This window comes from Sylvia atricapilla, chromosome 1 (assembly GCF_009819655.1).
Source record: "Sylvia atricapilla isolate bSylAtr1 chromosome 1, bSylAtr1.pri, whole genome shotgun sequence".
Classification (NCBI taxonomy): Eukaryota; Metazoa; Chordata; class Aves; order Passeriformes; family Sylviidae; genus Sylvia; species Sylvia atricapilla.
In genome coordinates this window covers 42,371,646-42,388,811 of record NC_089140.1, presented here as the reverse complement: position 1 = coordinate 42,388,811, position 17,166 = coordinate 42,371,646, and the positions used below count along the sequence as shown (strand labels likewise).

The window sequence follows — 17,166 nt, the reverse complement described above, 5'->3', positions numbered from 1 at the left end:
GGTGTTTTCCTGCGGGGACGGCGGGCTGCCGGGAGCCTGCCGTGCCCCCGGCGCGGCGGAGTGTCCGTGCGACACGGCCCCGTGTGACCGCGGTGACAGCCGGCCCCGCGCGTGTGACCGGAGTGACACCGGTCCCTCCGCCACTCCCCCGCTGCTGCTGCCCGCGCCGGATCCGCCGCCTATGTTCTGTTGCTGGGAAGGGAAAAAAAACCCAACAAAAACAAACAAGCGAGGCGAGAGCCCCGCGGTCTGGCCGCGGGTGCGTTTTAGGGGAATGACGGTGCATCTCGCCCCTCGGAATCCGGTGCGTAGCCAACAGGTTTGCCTTCGTCTCCTTGTGCCCAGGGCTGGAGCGTGCCCCTCCTGACAGAGGCTGGAAGTATCTCTCCTTCTTTGTCAGTACGTGCCTTGCTGCTGTCAGTACACTACTACATTGAATTCACTGCCTAGAGATTACTATAGAAATTGGTAGAATAACTAGCAAGGTCCTGCATAGAGGTCTTTGTGCTTATTGTCAGGTGAGTTTTGGCACCTAGATGCTTATATTAACGGAAGACGACTTTTAAAGATAGTTGATGTGCAGTCTTGGTACTAGTTGAAGGGCAGATATGTGTGGTTGGTTTTGTTTGGTTTGATTTTTTTTTTAGTATTTTTTTTATTATTTTTTGTAAGTAGACTGAGTGAAGTATTAGAGAACATCCACTAGGGCAAAACCCCTTATGTTGGCTAGAGGATGGTTGATGACAAAAGTGACCCATTTTCAGATTGCATATTTTTATTGGTAAGAGATGCTAGTATACCTGTGAAGGAGAAACCTTTATGTGGGATACATGCTTTGAGTTTTTGCTTATTCATGGGTTGTTTCTTATTGATCATCTCACTTCCAAGAGCTTGTTACAAGTAAATGAGGGCGAAGCAGTGGTTTCTTCAGTGGTACCATCACAGTTAGTGGAGCAGCTGAAGCGTATTGTATGATTTTCAGCCATCTAGCATGAATGAAGTGCATTCAAATATGCTTACGCCTGCCCTCTGTAGTGCAGTCACTACTTAGTCATATCTCCTGCTTTTTTGGAGTTGTTTATTATGGATATATTTAGATCTTCAGGCTCTGGGGAAGGACCAGTTTAATGAATCTCTCTAAAGTGAAATTGTGCTGTAGAAGTGTTTGCTAGCAAATGCTTATTGTGTTAAAAGTAAGCATTTCTTTCAAGGCATGCACCATTAGGAGCTGGGTTAAGGAATGGTGAGGTTTGTTTGCGAGATATATCATGGAAAGTGAGAAATTGGCTCGTGGTTTGGGGTGGTTTTTTGTTGTTGTTGTTGGTTGTGGTGTTTTTTGTTTTGGTTTTGTTTTTTTGGTTTGTTTTTTTTTTTTTTTTGTACTATTGCTGATCCTTAGAAGGAATCTGAAACAAATAAGAAGTAACAATAATTTCCAAGCAGTGCAGTCCAATTTTACCTTGTGAAACATGTCAAAATGTTTGCTTAGACTAATATCTGCCCCTTTAACTTCTAGTGCATGCAACATCCAGATTAGAGGACTTAATAATAAAAACTAAGGAGGAGAAAGTCCAGTCTTGTTTCTTATTTTTACTGGATATCCTAAATGACCAGAAAAGCGGTAGAATGATGACATGGTTATTTTCAAGTGATTGGAAAGAGGAAGCTAACCTGACTGCTGGAGCTTTGCCTGGCAGGCAAGGTAGCATCTAAGACAGCACATTCATCTGGCTCTTTTGAGAGAATCTTTATGATCCACATTTGAGGCTTTCATGAAAAACAGGGAAAAGGGAGAATTGCAAGTGTACTGACTTAAGTGTTCTGACTTAAGTGTACTTACTGTGTTTTGGGGTTTGTTTTCATTTTACACAATTGAGAAGCAAGAAAGTACAGTTTGAGTGCTGGACACTCTACAGGTTACTGCTGTTCCTTGAATCATCCTGCTATGAGAACTGGTACTGCCATGTGGTGTGGGTGGTTGCACTGTAATAAATAGTCTGTTTTCTGATTATTTTAAGGAAATAGCATGTTAAGGGTGTGCATGCTAATATGCTGCTGCAGATATTCTTTTACTTGCAGTAGTCATCTTGTGCACTGTTCTGACCAACCTGGTCTCTTCTAACTGCCTTCAAATTATACGTGAGTAATTCTTTTGCAGTCTGCACTTTCTTGTGTATCATTGTCCCTTCTGTCCCACTGGCAACTGTAATGCCAAAGTAGCAACTTTTGCTTCTTTGGCCTGCCTTACTTTCAAGGGCACAGTATCCTGGTGCAGCTAGGTTTTTTCCTCACAGTGTGTGTCTTGTGAAATAATGCACTTCCTTTTTTGGATTTTCAAAGTTTCACTGAAATGCTGCAGCTGTAAAACTTATTGGTGAACTTACGTCCGTTCCTGCTTAATAGTGTTTTCTGATTATGTCTTAAAATAGGAAACCAATGAAACATGGTTCAGATCAGGGATATAGGGCTGAGCTGCAGTTTATGATTAATACAGTAATATTAAATTGCATAAGCTCTTCACTTTAGTAGCCTGTGAGGTTCTGCCCATCTTCTATATTGTATTATTTTCAAGCACTTAACTGAAATGCTACAGCTGCTATAATAATGTAAAGTACCTGTTGTTTTAATACACATAACAGTATTATGTAAGAGTCTAAGAGGATTTGAAAAAAACGTATATTCCCTTACAATTCTAGGATAACTCACGCTGGCAGAGTTCTAGTACACATAAGTTGATTGAGTCACCAATGTTAAGAACTTAATGAGAAATAATTAGACTTGCAAAGTATAAAACAGAGCATGTTCACTTTCTGAAATGCTGAATCCCTCTGTTATAGTGATCTTCTACAGCAGTGCTGGGACAGAAATGTTGTACTGTATTTGACAGCCTGTTTTGTTTTCTTTCTTTATGTATCGTTGTGGGGTTTTCTGCAGCAGTCTACTATCTAGGTATTGACTGGACTTTACTTGAGAGATGATAACCTAGACTTTTATAAACTTAGTTCATGTTAAAATGTGGCAGATTTCAGATGCCTAGCTGTTCCTGACTAATTTAGGATGCTATAAATGAGAATAAAGTATTGAAATTGAGTAACTGTAGGTTGGAGTCAATCTATATGTCAAGATTTAAGCAGTTTATATTCTCGGTGGAAAACATCAGTCTCATAGTGGCAACTTAAGTCAATTCAGTACTTGAATTTTATTTTACCAGATGTATTGCTAAACAAATGAAGCTATCTGATATTTGACCTTGAAGATATTAAGAAATTTAATAGAAATTATTATTGTTTGTAGGAGGTACTAAGAGTATGCACACATACTTGCATCTGAATATTTGTGTTTGAGATGGCATGTGATACTTTTGCCTACCTTGATACAGAAAAAAAAAGTCATGTTTGTGGTTCTGAATTTACACAACAAAGATTTAGGTGTTAAAACAGTGGTAAAATTGATATGTTATGTTACACTGAAGTGTTCATTGATTATGGCAGAATGTCTAGAGCTCCTGTTAATGGTCTTGGCTGCATTGCCTGGCATGACAAAATTATGTGGTGAATTATTTGAAAAAGGTGAAACAATTCTGAGAGTTCATGAACATGAAGTAGATGAAGCAGCTTTTAGAAAAGAATTTAGTTTGGTGAAGAAATCTGAGTTCTCTGCTTTCTGCAAAGTTCCTGCAATAAGTTTCCTAGATATAAAGATATGTCCTGTCTAAAAGATTGTGATACCATTGTGAATCACCTGATATGCAAAATGTTTCTTCATCAGTTTCATGTTCCTAGTTATTTGGGGGGAAGAAAAAAGAAAACACAATGGGATTTAGAATATTAAAAGTCTTTAAAAAATCTACTTCGTTGCTGTTTATCAAGCTTGGAAAATTATGATTTTGGGCTAGGGAGTCCAACTACCATGAGTTATCTCTGTTGCGTATACAGCTGTTGACTGAAATACTAGATCTACATTGGTTAAATGTGTGAATATCTGTAACTAAGATATCCATGCTAATTTTCTTCAGTTGAAGAAAAATTTTTCTGTTAGTACAAATGCTGATGCAAAATATGAGAATTTCAGTTAAAACTAATTTTTCTCTAAATGCAGACATCACAGGGTCTGAACAAAGTTCTATAACTGATTTACAAGTACAGCCAGGAAGTACTAACAGATATCACAAAACTTGGACCAAGTCCTTTTAAAAGATGTCATCACATACCACTATGCAAAAGATAATTTATAAGATGTGGCTATTCAGGAAGATCTGGCATTTTTCTGCACAATAATACTTCAGGAGCAGCTTCAGAGCTTAGGTGCTGTATTGCTGAAGCCTCTCCTATGTGAACAGGGTAGTGCCTCTCTTGCTTTTTTTCCTTTAAAATTGAAAGGTCGCATGCTGGCCTTGGAGAGAGGGCATACGAAGAAAACAGATACAACTTGAGATTAATTGCTTTTGGAGCTGTCGGGTGTGAGGACTTTAAATGGTGTAAAGCTATTGCTGAGTTCTTAAATCCATAGGGCAGCTTGTTTTTGTCTTGTGTAATACCTCCTCTTAGAAATGGAAAGTACCTTGTGAACTGCAGCGAATTATCAGCAAGGTTGTGAAAGTACTTTGGGCTTTTAACATATTTCACAATTGGAACCAGCGCCAGTGACTGCCGGTGATGGGTTTGTCAGTGGATCATCGTTCCATCAGTCTTAGTGCATCTGTCCTCTTAATAGCTTTGGTGTCTAGTCTGTAATCATAACCTTTCTGTTGCTGCTACTGTCTTACTATTGCTTTGCAATCTGTACATCAGCGTAGTCTGTGTTTCTTCTCATTCACCTTCTTGGAAAGAAAAAGGAAATACATTCTTGACTTTTAAAGTAGAGGCCTTGAAGGACCAGTTCAGATCCTGGTGGCTTCTTTAAGTTGTCTGTATTGAGGGTGATTCTCACACAGATACCAGCTCTCAGGTGGAGCTCCTGCAACACAGTTATCAAATTTTAGTTTCCTCTTTGCTGCAGTGTTCTGCAGACCACTCACCAAAGCTTAGCTATGTGAAAGAGGAAAGCTTAAATTGTCCATGCTTGATGTGACTGCACTAATCTTCAAGAAAATAGGTGGTAGACAGCAGTCTGTAGGCCTGAAAGTTTGGGAATTCCTTATCTAAGAAATGACTGTGTTCTTTGATTGATGATATCCTGAATCATGCATTGTATCTTTTACATTTTCTTTTTCTAATGTGTTGGATCTGCCTCAGAGTGTCTTGCTTTTAGAAGTCAGGTCATGCAGGCTCTCATCATTTTCTGTTATGAAATGCTGTTAAAACATTTTTCTTCTCGAATCTATGATAGCACTACCCTTCCCATCCTCCAACATTTTTTTGGTCCAGGAGCAATGTTTTACCCAGTTTATTGACCTGCCAAATATTTCTGCTGCCGGCTGTTCACTGAATAATGGACCTTAGAATAGAAGAATTCTTGTTGGCATTTTGCTTTTACTTCAGTTCTAAGAAGAGTTAAGGCTACACATCAGTAGTTCTAATGCCTGCAATACATTCTAAAATAATGAAACACTAACATTTCATTAGAGATTTTCCAAATGTTTACAATGGCAAAACTTCATCAGCAATTGGCACCTCTTATATCTTTTCAGAGCAAAATTCTATAGACTGTTTAAAAATAAGGAGAACAGTTAAAATTTGCAGGCTAATTCTTCTTTTTATGTTTGTAACACAGCATTACTTGATAACTCTTCATTATTTTAGGGGTAGCCAGTGCAGAATAATAGAGAGTTTTGCTGATATATCTTGACATTTCAGTAACACATTATGGGCTGGATACAGACACTGAGGCCTAATAGGAAAATGAAAGAAATGCATGTACACCTTGAAAAAAATCTCCTGTTTTATCACAGAACTCACGGGGAACAGGAGAGTTTATAGGATTTGTCATCAATGGAAGGGAAGATATGTGTGTATGCTGTGGTGCAGTCACATAAAGTGGAAAATAAGGCTTTAGAGGCAATTGTGTATATAAGGGCTGAGTTGTACCAAAGCTGCCTCTGTGAATTGTGTCTTCCTCTGCCTCCTGAAAACACTGCATGTACAAAATGTTTGCTCTAGGGCAAGTGTGGATCGCCATGATTTCTTTGAGTACCTTTGTGTGGTAGTTGTGAAGGCTCAGGCCATGGGAAGGTAGAGAAGGAAGGGCTCTGTTGGATCATGACACCTGTGTATGCAAACAGGAGGAGAATACACTTTCCTGAGGTCCTGACTCTCATATTAAGTCTTGAATGTTCTGTGTACTAGGAACTTAAGAAGTTTGAAATATGCTGGAGTTAAGTAATAATAGGTTTTCAGGCATGTGATGTGCACTGACTGTATGTGTTCTCCACATGTCACTTTTGCAATGCTTTTTATCTGCTTCTGGTGTGTTGGTGCTGCCTTATACCAAAAGAAAGGTGCTAAAAATCCCTGTGGAGGAAAGCAGATCGACACATTTTGAAGTGTCAATAATAGTAACAGTGCAAGTAGTGGCTCATGTGGTAACAAGATACACTGTTTCTAAGGGTTCATGGCGTATAAAATTGGGAGAAAATACTGGGAAAAATGACACTTGCAGTTTGTTTATGGAGTTATTATGTCCTTCAGTTTCCTCTCAGATTCTGATGATTTGTACAAATTCTTTTCAGAGTGAAAAAAAAAATTGTGTCTGAATCTCCATATTCTGTGTACGTCAAATTTTGGGTTTAGTCTTTCTAGGAACACTAGCAGCATAAGTCTTCCTCTCAGCATACAGTTATGTAGTAAATAAATAATTGGTATAGCTGCTGTTGCTGATCTGAGACAAAAGAGAGCAAAAGGAGAAGCAAGGTAAAAGTTCTTTAATCTATCTGGTAGATGTGTATAATATGTTCATCCACTGAACTGTTAATTCTAAACTCCTGTTACAGAAAATGAAAGCATGTGCTTTTAAGAAATGATTCATTGGATCTATTTGGCTATCTGCTTTAGGGCACAATTTGTTTTATCACAGACTCTTATCTGTGTAGACTGAATCTCCATTTATTGTGAAGGGAGACAGGAATGGTTAGCTGTCTGTGGAAGGATGAGTCCCAGTGAAGATTACTTCAGCTTTTATGTCTGTTAGACTGATAATGCAGGGAAGTCTTTGCATTGATAGTTTTTCAGCATTTTGTTTAAATGGGACCTTGAAGCTTCATTTTCTTAAGTAAGCTAATACACACATCAGGTGAGATGAACTAGGCTGGTCTTACATGCAGCATATAATCTAATGAAACTTTTTGAATCGGTTGAATTGCTTAAAGAAAAGCTATTGTTTCTGAACCATACTGCTTTTTCTAAACAGATGTATTCATCCATCCTTTAAAGATGGTTGAATCACAGTACTGTTGTTAAGCTTCTTAATGGGATGCATGTGATATTACAAAACAGCTCCTGCAGATCTCCATTAGGAGCTGTTTGCAGTGTTTTGTGGGATAGGTATCTGAGCTTCTGTGGAAAGAAGGATCTGTTCTGAATTTATTTACTGGTAAATGTCTACATTGCATAAAATGAGTATCGGGGGCGTAGCTGAGTTCTGGTATAATTAGGGAAAAATGCATTTTTAGAACCATAATTAGCCACATGGATTAAACACTGCTCATGGTTACTTAACTCACCAACTGCAAAAACTAAACTCTAAGGCTGAAAAATGAACTTACTGGGGATTTAACATAATGTGACTGAAAAGACAGGTAAATATTTCTGTTATATATCTTTCTCTTAAATGCTTTTTCTCAGGCTGTTATTTGGCTTGCTGCTAACGTGTGGCTGGTGGAAATTTTGCTTGTTGTCTACTTTAGTCTGTAGTTCCTTCATTTAGTAAAAATGTTCAAGAGGTCACATTGTAAACTGGATCACCAAAATGATCCATCATTAAAAGTAATCCTGGTTTGGAGAGTCATGGCAAAACAAGAGGTTTGCGTCATTTTATCTATAATCGGCCCCAAAAGCTTTACTGTTGTAGCTAAGGAGACAACAGCAAAGGGTCTCAAAGAGGCTCTAGCTTGAAAGTTGTGAAAATGTGCTCTTAGTAGATCCTTAAATACTGTCAAAATTCTACTTTCTTACTCTTGAGAAAAACTGAGAAAAAGAAACTGCTCTGAAATGTATTGGTATGGCAACTGCCCTCCCTTAGATAGCATATTTAAATTGTAACCAAGGCTTGTATCTATATACACGATGACATTTTTGTATCCACTTCCTACTACTGCACAATTCTAAACTTTGGCATGTTCAAACTATATGTTGCATCTGAGATCCCTGTATTTAGCTGCGGGAGCTTTATCTATGCTGATTTGTTTTAAAACCACGGAGTTAAGGGTTAGTTGGTCTGTTATTGTGGAGACTTAAACTATTAACAAATTGGCATTAATTTTCTTACAGCTAACGAGGCTGCAACATTAATAAATGTAGTTTATCTTCCATTTCTGTAAGCTCTTATCCTATTGATTACTCTCTGATATATTTCTCCATGGCTTAAGCATAGCTGGTTTTTTTGCGGGAGTTCTGTTGACAAGTTGATGTTTATGTGTACAGTGTGATTTAGAGTTAAGTCACTTGTTGAGTTTGTACAGCGATGGTTGAGAATGTGCCAAGTGAACAAAGTAGTGAGCATAAATCTTTCCATACTGAGTGTTGCAGTGAAATTCAGAGAAGTTGTCTTTAATTTGTGTGCTCCAGTTTTCCTTTAATTTCTCTAATCCAGAAGCAGTTGGGAATCAGATTAGGATGCTGTGGAGACAGCAGTACTATAAAGCATGTTTGCATGAGGGATTTTTTTTGTTGTTGTTGGTTTTTTTTTTTTAAATGCTGGCACTCCCTTTAGGAGTGAAATTGTGGAGTCGCACAACCATATGGGGCACAGCTGATTAATATATCCCCTCTTGCTTCATGCAGGCTAAGATTAGGTGGTTTATGTGTGTACATGGACTGTTTTTCATTAGTCTTCATTTTGGGATTAAGTCAGTATGATGGAACATTATGCAACTATAAAGTAAAGCATTGCTTGAAAACGTTGTCAGTGTGCAGCCTAAGAAAGTGGAATAGAACAAACCAGAAAATGAGTAGAAAAGGGTGAGAAGAATTCTAAAGCCTGTGGAATAACCTCTGCAAAAGGATTGATAGACTAGGATTAGAACAAAATTGAGCTGAAGGGAGGAAACTAATTCTCTGAGTTGCTTGAGGCAAGGTAAATGGAGTATGATAGTTCTTCTGGAACAGACGGTGAATGAGAAGATGCACAAATAATCAGGAGATTAAAAACAAACAAGAGGAAGTGGTGCTTCTCACAGCACTTAGTTAAGCAATTCAGCTCTGCTGCAGTATGTTCTTGATGCTAAAAATTCACATGCTTTAATAAAGCACCTGCCCAGTTTCAAAGGGAGGGGTGGGGTGGAATCCATCAAGTGATATTAAACACAAACCCACTGCTCTCAAATGTAAAAAAGTTTTTGAATCTAGGAGATTCAAAGGAGAAAACTCTCTTAGGAGAGTTTTATTGTTAATTGTTGTATTTGCCATTGTACTCTGTTGTTCCCTATGCATTCTGTAATAGTTTCTACCAGGATTGTTTGGCATGGGAATTTGGTTTAATGTAGCATTCTTTAATTCAGTTTTTAATTCAGCTTTTTTGAATAAGGATGGGATGGTGTTACATGGGAATGGTAGGGGAAACTCTGTAAGATAAGCAGTATGGGAAGCGTTGGGAAGCAGATATGCCAACCATCTTCTTGAGGAGTGGTTTTTGAAAGAACATGTGAAGTATAGTGCTTAGTAGCAGAATGAAAGGGTGCATAGAGCAACACAAAACCCAATGAAGTTATTGAAGCTTGATGACTATCTTTAAAGAAATATAAAACCCCAAACCTCAACGTTTATATTGTTTGTTATTGTATTAATGCATGTTGTACTTAACCCTGCTCCTTGTCTTGGTTATGAAGTTTTGGAAGTTAACTGATTTCATTCAAATTTTACAGGGTTGGAGGTCTCAAACTGAATTCCATGGGTTTTGTGGAAGCAGACAGCTGGATAGTGAAGAGGTTATACCATGGCTCCAGCTGAGAGAAGCAGTAAGGTGAGCTTGTTAAACATCATAGAATCCTCATAGGACCCCCCCAACCTTGTAATTGAATTTGTATGAAACCAGGTTCATTAGTTCCACGGTCTGTGAAATAACTTGTTTAGCAGGGAGTGTTTTTAATCTAATGTTTACATTTCAATTTGAGAATAACTAATGTAAGGGGCTGTTTGTTTGCCAACTTCCATTTCAAAGTTTTTCTTTTTGAAGTTCAGTTTTGAAACTGAAAATATATTCTAAAGAGCTGTGTTTTCTGTATTTCAGAGATGGCAATAAGCCATTAATTTTCATATTTCTAACTACTTTGCAATAGAAGTTGGAGAAATGGTTAGCTTTTTGGTAGCTACAGGTTTTTATTTAAACCCCAATCTAAGTTAACAATGCAGAAAAAGGTTCTGGGAGGTTTTGTATCTGGAAAAAAAGATGACAATGGGATGTAAGACCTTCAAAACCAGTTTTGAATATGAATATTTTATAAGTTGGGTCTTGTTTGCTTAAATGCCAAATACCTGGTAAGCGGGACTATAGTACATAAAAGCTGAACTCTTGAATCTCCTCTGCTTCTTTCCCATTCTCCTTCCCCTTCTCACTCATTCCTAGGACTGATGAACATATGCAGCCTACCTCCAAACTTTTTATCACCAGTTTGTATAACTTCAGTCAAAATATTTAACAAGATATTTTCTTTAGTACTAAGTATATCCAACTCAAATATTTCATTTCAGCCTTTACAGCTTTGTTCATGTGCTGTAATTACAATATTGATTGATAATGCTCAAGCTAATTAGAGTAACAAAATTAAGTGTTGTATGTCACTCTGAGCTTTGCTAAACAGAAAGCAGTTTAAAAGGAGGAGGTAAAAGTCCCAAGTCAGGCCATCAGAACTTTGTATTAGGGCTGTTTCATGCACAGTATAAAGAGATGCGCCAGAAAAAGAGACATATTAAGTGTGTTCCTCTTGATGATACTCTCTGCTGCCCAGCTGGTTTATAGTGTATCTGGAAAAGTTGAAGATTTTGCCAATTTTAACAGTCCTTATAACACTGATTTCTTCCAATGTTGCTTGAAAGGTTTCTGACTCAAGACAATGAAGGCCACTGAACTTGAGACAAATTTTCATAATTGCAGTGTTACAACTCACTTTCTTCAAGCATACTGATAATGTGATGTCAGAAATCTGCAAGTTAGCACAGCCAGCAAGTTAAGGCCTTATTAAACCCTTTGCAAAAATTCCTGAAGATTATTTCGTAAATAATCTGTAGTAATTGCTAATGTAACTTGGGATAATTACTAGATAATAATTTTGCTTACTTTTATACAGGTATATAACCTTATCTCTTTATTTTTAGGTATGCTTGGCAGTGATTGTGGACTATTTATTTGCATCAGATACTCTTATATGAAAATACCACATTTCCAAAGAGCCTAAATATTGTTTCATCTTCTGAAACAGAATGGCAGGCTTCAAACGAGGATATGATGGAAAAATTGCAGGATTGTATGACTTGGATAAAACTTTGGGCAGAGGCCATTTTGCTGTGGTCAAACTTGCTCGGCATGTCTTTACAGGTGAAAAAGTAGCAGTAAAAGTCATTGACAAGACCAAACTGGACACTCTGGCCACTGGACATCTCTTTCAAGAAGTCAGGTGCATGAAATTAGTGCAGCATCCCAACATAGTGCGGCTGTACGAAGTGATTGACACCCAGACAAAGCTTTATCTCATCTTAGAGCTAGGGGATGGTGGAGATATGTTTGATTACATCATGAAACATGAAGAAGGTCTCAATGAGGATCTGGCAAAAAAATACTTTGCTCAAATAGTTCATGCTATATCCTACTGCCATAAACTGCATGTAGTTCATAGAGACTTAAAACCAGAGAATGTGGTTTTCTTTGAAAAACAAGGACTTGTGAAATTGACTGATTTTGGCTTCAGCAACAAATTTCAGCCTGGAAAGAAGCTCACCACAAGCTGTGGATCTCTTGCCTATTCTGCTCCTGAAATTTTACTTGGGGATGAATATGATGCACCAGCAGTGGGTATGTATGTCTGCCTTGAATTCAACCAGAAATCTATAAACATAAATACCATGATCTTGTACGTCTGTTTTCTGTTTCAAGATAATGCCATTTGTGGAAGGCAGCTAATTGGCAGGAAATAATATAACCTAGATGAGCTGTGGATGGAACAGCTCTGTTTGAAGGAGATACTCAAACATTCTCAAAAATGCTTAGTTCTTTTTGTATGAAATGATGCATGCATTTTAATTATTTTTATGTTAATAATAATGTGGATGCAGTCGGTATATTTTTAAATGTTTTTTTGGAAAGAGCCCATCTTCTTTTTGGAAAAGTTGCCTGTTTTAAATTTATTTTTAACATGACCGCCATGCTCCCTTGCACCAGTGATTTTGTTTGCTCAATTTAGCCATGTAAGAATAGCATTTTGAGCCCAGGCTGCTTACATGTTCTCCTGCAAGGTGGTGGGAAGCCATGTGTACCAAGTACTAACTCAGCTATCAAAGGAGGAGTCAGGGACTTAAGTTAAAGAAAGCTTCAACTCCGTCTATCCCGTCTCTGCCCTTTTATTGTCTGAGAACCAAAAGTAGCTGATGAGTTCCAGTTGCCTCTGATGGTGTAAAAGGTAAAAGAAATAGTAATGTGTAAATGAGTCTTCATGTTTCTAGCTGCAAAGTGGAGTGTGCAGGGTGGACTGCTACATGTAATTCTCTTACTGTTTCTCTTAGGTCTACTGCTTATTGTAGCAGAAGTAATTTAGAGTCTTTTTAGAATAGCTGTAAACACTGATGGGGTCAGTGAATATTGTCCTGTAGTCATACAGATTGCTTAAATCTGTTAGTTGTGGTACAACTCACTTCCCCAACAGGTGTAGGTACATATAATTGCAAATGGTGCTTCAAAAATAGCTTCTGGTAGTCAACATGCCTCCTGTTCTCATTTGCTCAGTATCTGATAATTTTCACGGGTGTTAATAGCACCCATTAGGACTCTGTACATGGTGCTGTGTGTTTTGTTGTGTTTTGTAGCAGTGACTGTAGTGATGGTTTGAATTAAGACAGAATTGTCCAGGTTCTTGCTAATTTACCTGAGGTAAACAATCAGCTAATTTTGTGAGCTGACAGGCGCAGTGTTGAATTATAATTCTTGCATTATTTTAAAATATAAATATTTTTAGCTATTAGGTATTATGTTCTTTGCCTAAACATTTGAATAGTGCTTTGTGGCTTTTAACTTTGAATAGGTATTGTTTTCTGGGTTTTCTGGACTTGAAAGTACTTTCCCAAGTGTGCTATAATTAAGAATTTTGGATCTGTTTTTTCTGGGTTTGCAAATCCATGCTGATGCTACAGTGATACTTCACAAAATGATTTCTGTTTAGAGTCAGATGTTTTAGATGAGTCTGTTTTGAGAATTTCCTGAAGCAGTGTAACAGCAGAGTGTAACTGATAGCAGTGGCCTTCAAAACTAGATGGAAAAGTGCATTTTTTAAATATTCTGTACAATGCCTTATGTGAATTATTTTTTGAAAAATGGAATAGCAGCCAAATTTTGGAGAATGAACAAAAAATTAGGTTTCAATATTGCTGCCCAGTTGAAGACACTTGGGGAAAAAGGAGATGTGTGAAGATAAATAGGGAGGAGAAATTAAGAACATTATGACCAGATGGTTCAAATTGAATTGTATAGTTAGCAAAGCATACTTTGGACCTCTTAATGATAAATGTAATAATTTTTGCTAGAGGACTTCCTAAACAACTAGGGAGGTAAAGTTCTGAATAGTACTAAAAAAAATTTCAATGTATTTGTAGAGGGGGAGGTCTGGGTAATACAGAATGGATTCACATGAACAGTAGAAAAATTAGGAAAAAAATGTAATTATTTTAACTAGTGTCAAAGGATCCCAGTTATCTTCTATTTCTTAGTGTATTTAAATATATCTCAGTGGTTAGTTTTTGCTGACTTATTCCCCAGTATGCTGTCTCAGCTACTGGATACTTAAAATTTCTATCCTAGGTGAGCCATTGCAGTGCTGGTATCCTAACATTTTAGTGACATATTGTTCATCACTTTGTAATGCACTACAGAATCTCTCTGAAGTACTGTCAGTTACCAAAATAAAATTATCAAAATTTACTACAAGATTCCAATAAGATGATGACATTGAAGACTCTGGATTTTCCTTTTCTAACTATGGGTGAAAAGGTAAGATACACTATACAAGTTTTCTAAATATGATTTATGTATTTTAAATACAAAGATTGTGAGGGGAAAAGTAGGCCCTTCTTTAAAAAGGGCCAAAAGAAATCTTAACTGTAAGTTTAGGAAATGTATCACTAAAAGTAATTATGTAACTGAGGAATCAGCTTCTGCAAACCTTTCTAAAACTTAAAAGATAAACTTTCATGCTAGGATGAGGTTGTGCTTGTGGACTAAGGGTATGTATAAATTCAGAAGTAGAAATTTTCAAGAAAGAAATTTCATCAGTTACATTGTGATGTCAGTAATGTGCAAGGTGTGTATATATAGCTTGAAATAGTGGTGGAGTGCTGTGAACTCACTCAGCTGTCAGCTGAATGGGGCTATTAATATTGCAATAATAGTGACTGACAATGGCAAAGATTCTTCCACCAGTTAGGATGAAATTGCATTACAGCTGTACCAATCTAAAAACTTGCTCTTTAGTAAAAAGGAGGTCATGCTTTCCCCAGTGCAGTGACATAGTCATGCCCCCTAATGAGCATCTGACCACTTGAAATCCAGCTCAGTTTGCTAAAACGAGAAATTGAAATGGATTCCCCAGCTTACATTCTGTGCATATTAAAGTACCTTTGCATACATTGTGTTTTTAAAACCCCACACCTGTTTTTATTTATGCAAAATTGCTGTAAAAATTATTGGAAGAAGAATTGGTCAGGGTATATGATGGTGTTTTTGGCCTAAGAGTTTGCCAGAAATGTGGCTTTTTGGATCTCTTATGAACAATATTAGAATGAGTATATAAAGGAAGATCATTTACATTTTCTTTCAACAAACAACTGAAATATTTAGGGCAAGTCTTTATTTAAAGTAATATGCTTAATAAAGATAATAATAGAAAAGCTTGCTTTATGAAAACAACTATTTCAGCTTGTTGAAGGATTAATCTGCCCTTTGTAATGTCACTTGAAAGTTTGCATACTTGAAAAGAGCCTTGTTAATTTAGGTCTCTCATTTCCTTTTGTGTTTAAAGCTGTAGTTTTAATGATGCAAGAGGAATATTGAGCAATGATCATATGTTCCTAGGGCTTTTCAAAAAGCTGGGTGAGTTAGATAATGAGAAGTTCTGTTGCTTGTCATTTCTTATGTTTTTTTCATATTTAATTAAAATTTGTTCCAGTCAGAGGAAAGTGAGAGGACTGTTGTTGGACATAAGGTTCATTTCCTAAATCAAATGGACATGCTACTTTAGATCAGAGTTCTGTCTAGAGCAGTGGTGTGATACTGTGAGTTCCATCAGAATTAAAAAATTTGTAACTACAGATGAGAAAGAATAGTGTGATTCTGGTAGTACTCCTCCTTTTGCTCTACCAGCATCAACAGAAATTGGATCATTACATAAATAGAAATTGCCTCTTTCCTAGGTGAGAAAATTTAGTTGGAGTTTTTCAGATTAGTTAATTCTTTCAGAGGAGGGCATTTTTAACTGCTTGGCATCTCTACAAAATGTGAAGAACTGTGTAGGCTACAGTAATGCTGGAAGACATAGACACTTATGATAGGTTCATATTATTGTAATTGGGTATTTTGCAAATGCATGGAAACATTTGCAGAGTAAATTCATTCTTCTGGGGTTGAAAAATGGGCAAATTCAGATTGTAACATTGGGATTTTGTACGTTTAGCGCAGTTGAGCACTGGCCTTTAGAAAATACACAAATAACATTGTAGTTACCATCACAGTTGCTTAGCATTGCAGTCTGTCATCACAGCAACACAAAGAGAATGGTGGCAAGATGTTCCTCATAAAAGACATGACTAACAAGAGTATTGTGGTTACTGTAGCTCGGTGCTACTCAACTGGCACTTTGTAGTCCAAATCCAACTTGCTGCTGCCCTGGTAGTTGCAGATAACTTCTGCTGCTTTAGTAGTTAGATACAGGCTTACAGACACTCAGACCTGGATATCTTCTGTCAATTTGGTAAAACTATGTATTCATTACCTTGTCATATGTTTTTGATTACAGAAGGAAGCAGAGGCTTTATACGCTTTTTATACATTCTGCTTTCCTGAGATGATGATGCACCTGCCTTTAGACCCACTTTGTGTCTGTTGGAATAAACCCAAATTCTTTTTTGTATCAAGCATTTGCAAGGGCTTTTTACTTGAATATAGTGTTGCTGGAGTGTGCTTAGTGTTTCAAAGCTTCAGCCATGTTCACAGGGTGCTTGAGCATAGCCAGCTGGCCCCGATGATCCTGTCTGGCCTGTGTGGAGCTAATTTGGATGTTCCTGGGTGTGTTATACCACTTTATTCTCAAACTGAATGACTAGTGTAAACCTGTGCCCAATGGCTATATACAGTAACCTTTTGCACCAAAAAAATACTGAATAAAAGATTTGACTGACTGATATTAAAAAAAAAACCCAGGTTGTAAGATACTTGCAGACCATATACAGTATTGAATAACTGAGCATACCTGGCAGCATTTTGGAGTTTCATTATGCTCAAAATCAGATTATAGCTAAATTCTCAGAATTGAGAAGCATTTTTCTACTTGTTTTGAAAATTTGCCTTTCTGTTGTATTGCAACACTTCAGACCATTTATACTTAGATTGATTATGGAATGAGCTTGAGGCTGGAAGAGCGGAGTGTGATACTTAGCTGCTTCCAGTATAAGGTGTGCCTCCCCTTCTGTTTTGCTTGCCTCAGTGCAGAGCTACCCCTTCTCCTGTGCTGCACTCTGCTGCATGGCTGGCCATTGGATGAACTGACTTTTATCAGCTAACTTGACAGAAAACTGTTAAAAGGCCAAAAACTGATAGAAA

General features: G+C 37.4%; 1 protein-coding gene across 3 annotated transcripts in view; it reads left to right on the top strand.

Moving 5' to 3' along the window:
• SNRK (SNF related kinase) overlaps positions 1-17,166 on the top strand; it is a 39,981-nt gene that overhangs the window by 687 nt on the left and 22,128 nt on the right. The window contains exons 2-3 of one of the 3 annotated variants that reach the window (XM_066320403.1): positions 10,016-10,113; positions 11,570-12,159. In XM_066320403.1, coding sequence (XP_066176500.1) covers positions 11,571-12,159 — 589 coding nt within the window. In that variant the 5' untranslated portion in view covers positions 10,016-10,113; position 11,570. Of the gene's footprint in view, positions 1-10,015; positions 10,114-11,465; positions 12,160-17,166 lie in introns of all 3 variants that reach the window. The other 2 variants (XM_066320394.1, XM_066320411.1) reach the window with 2 other exon arrangements.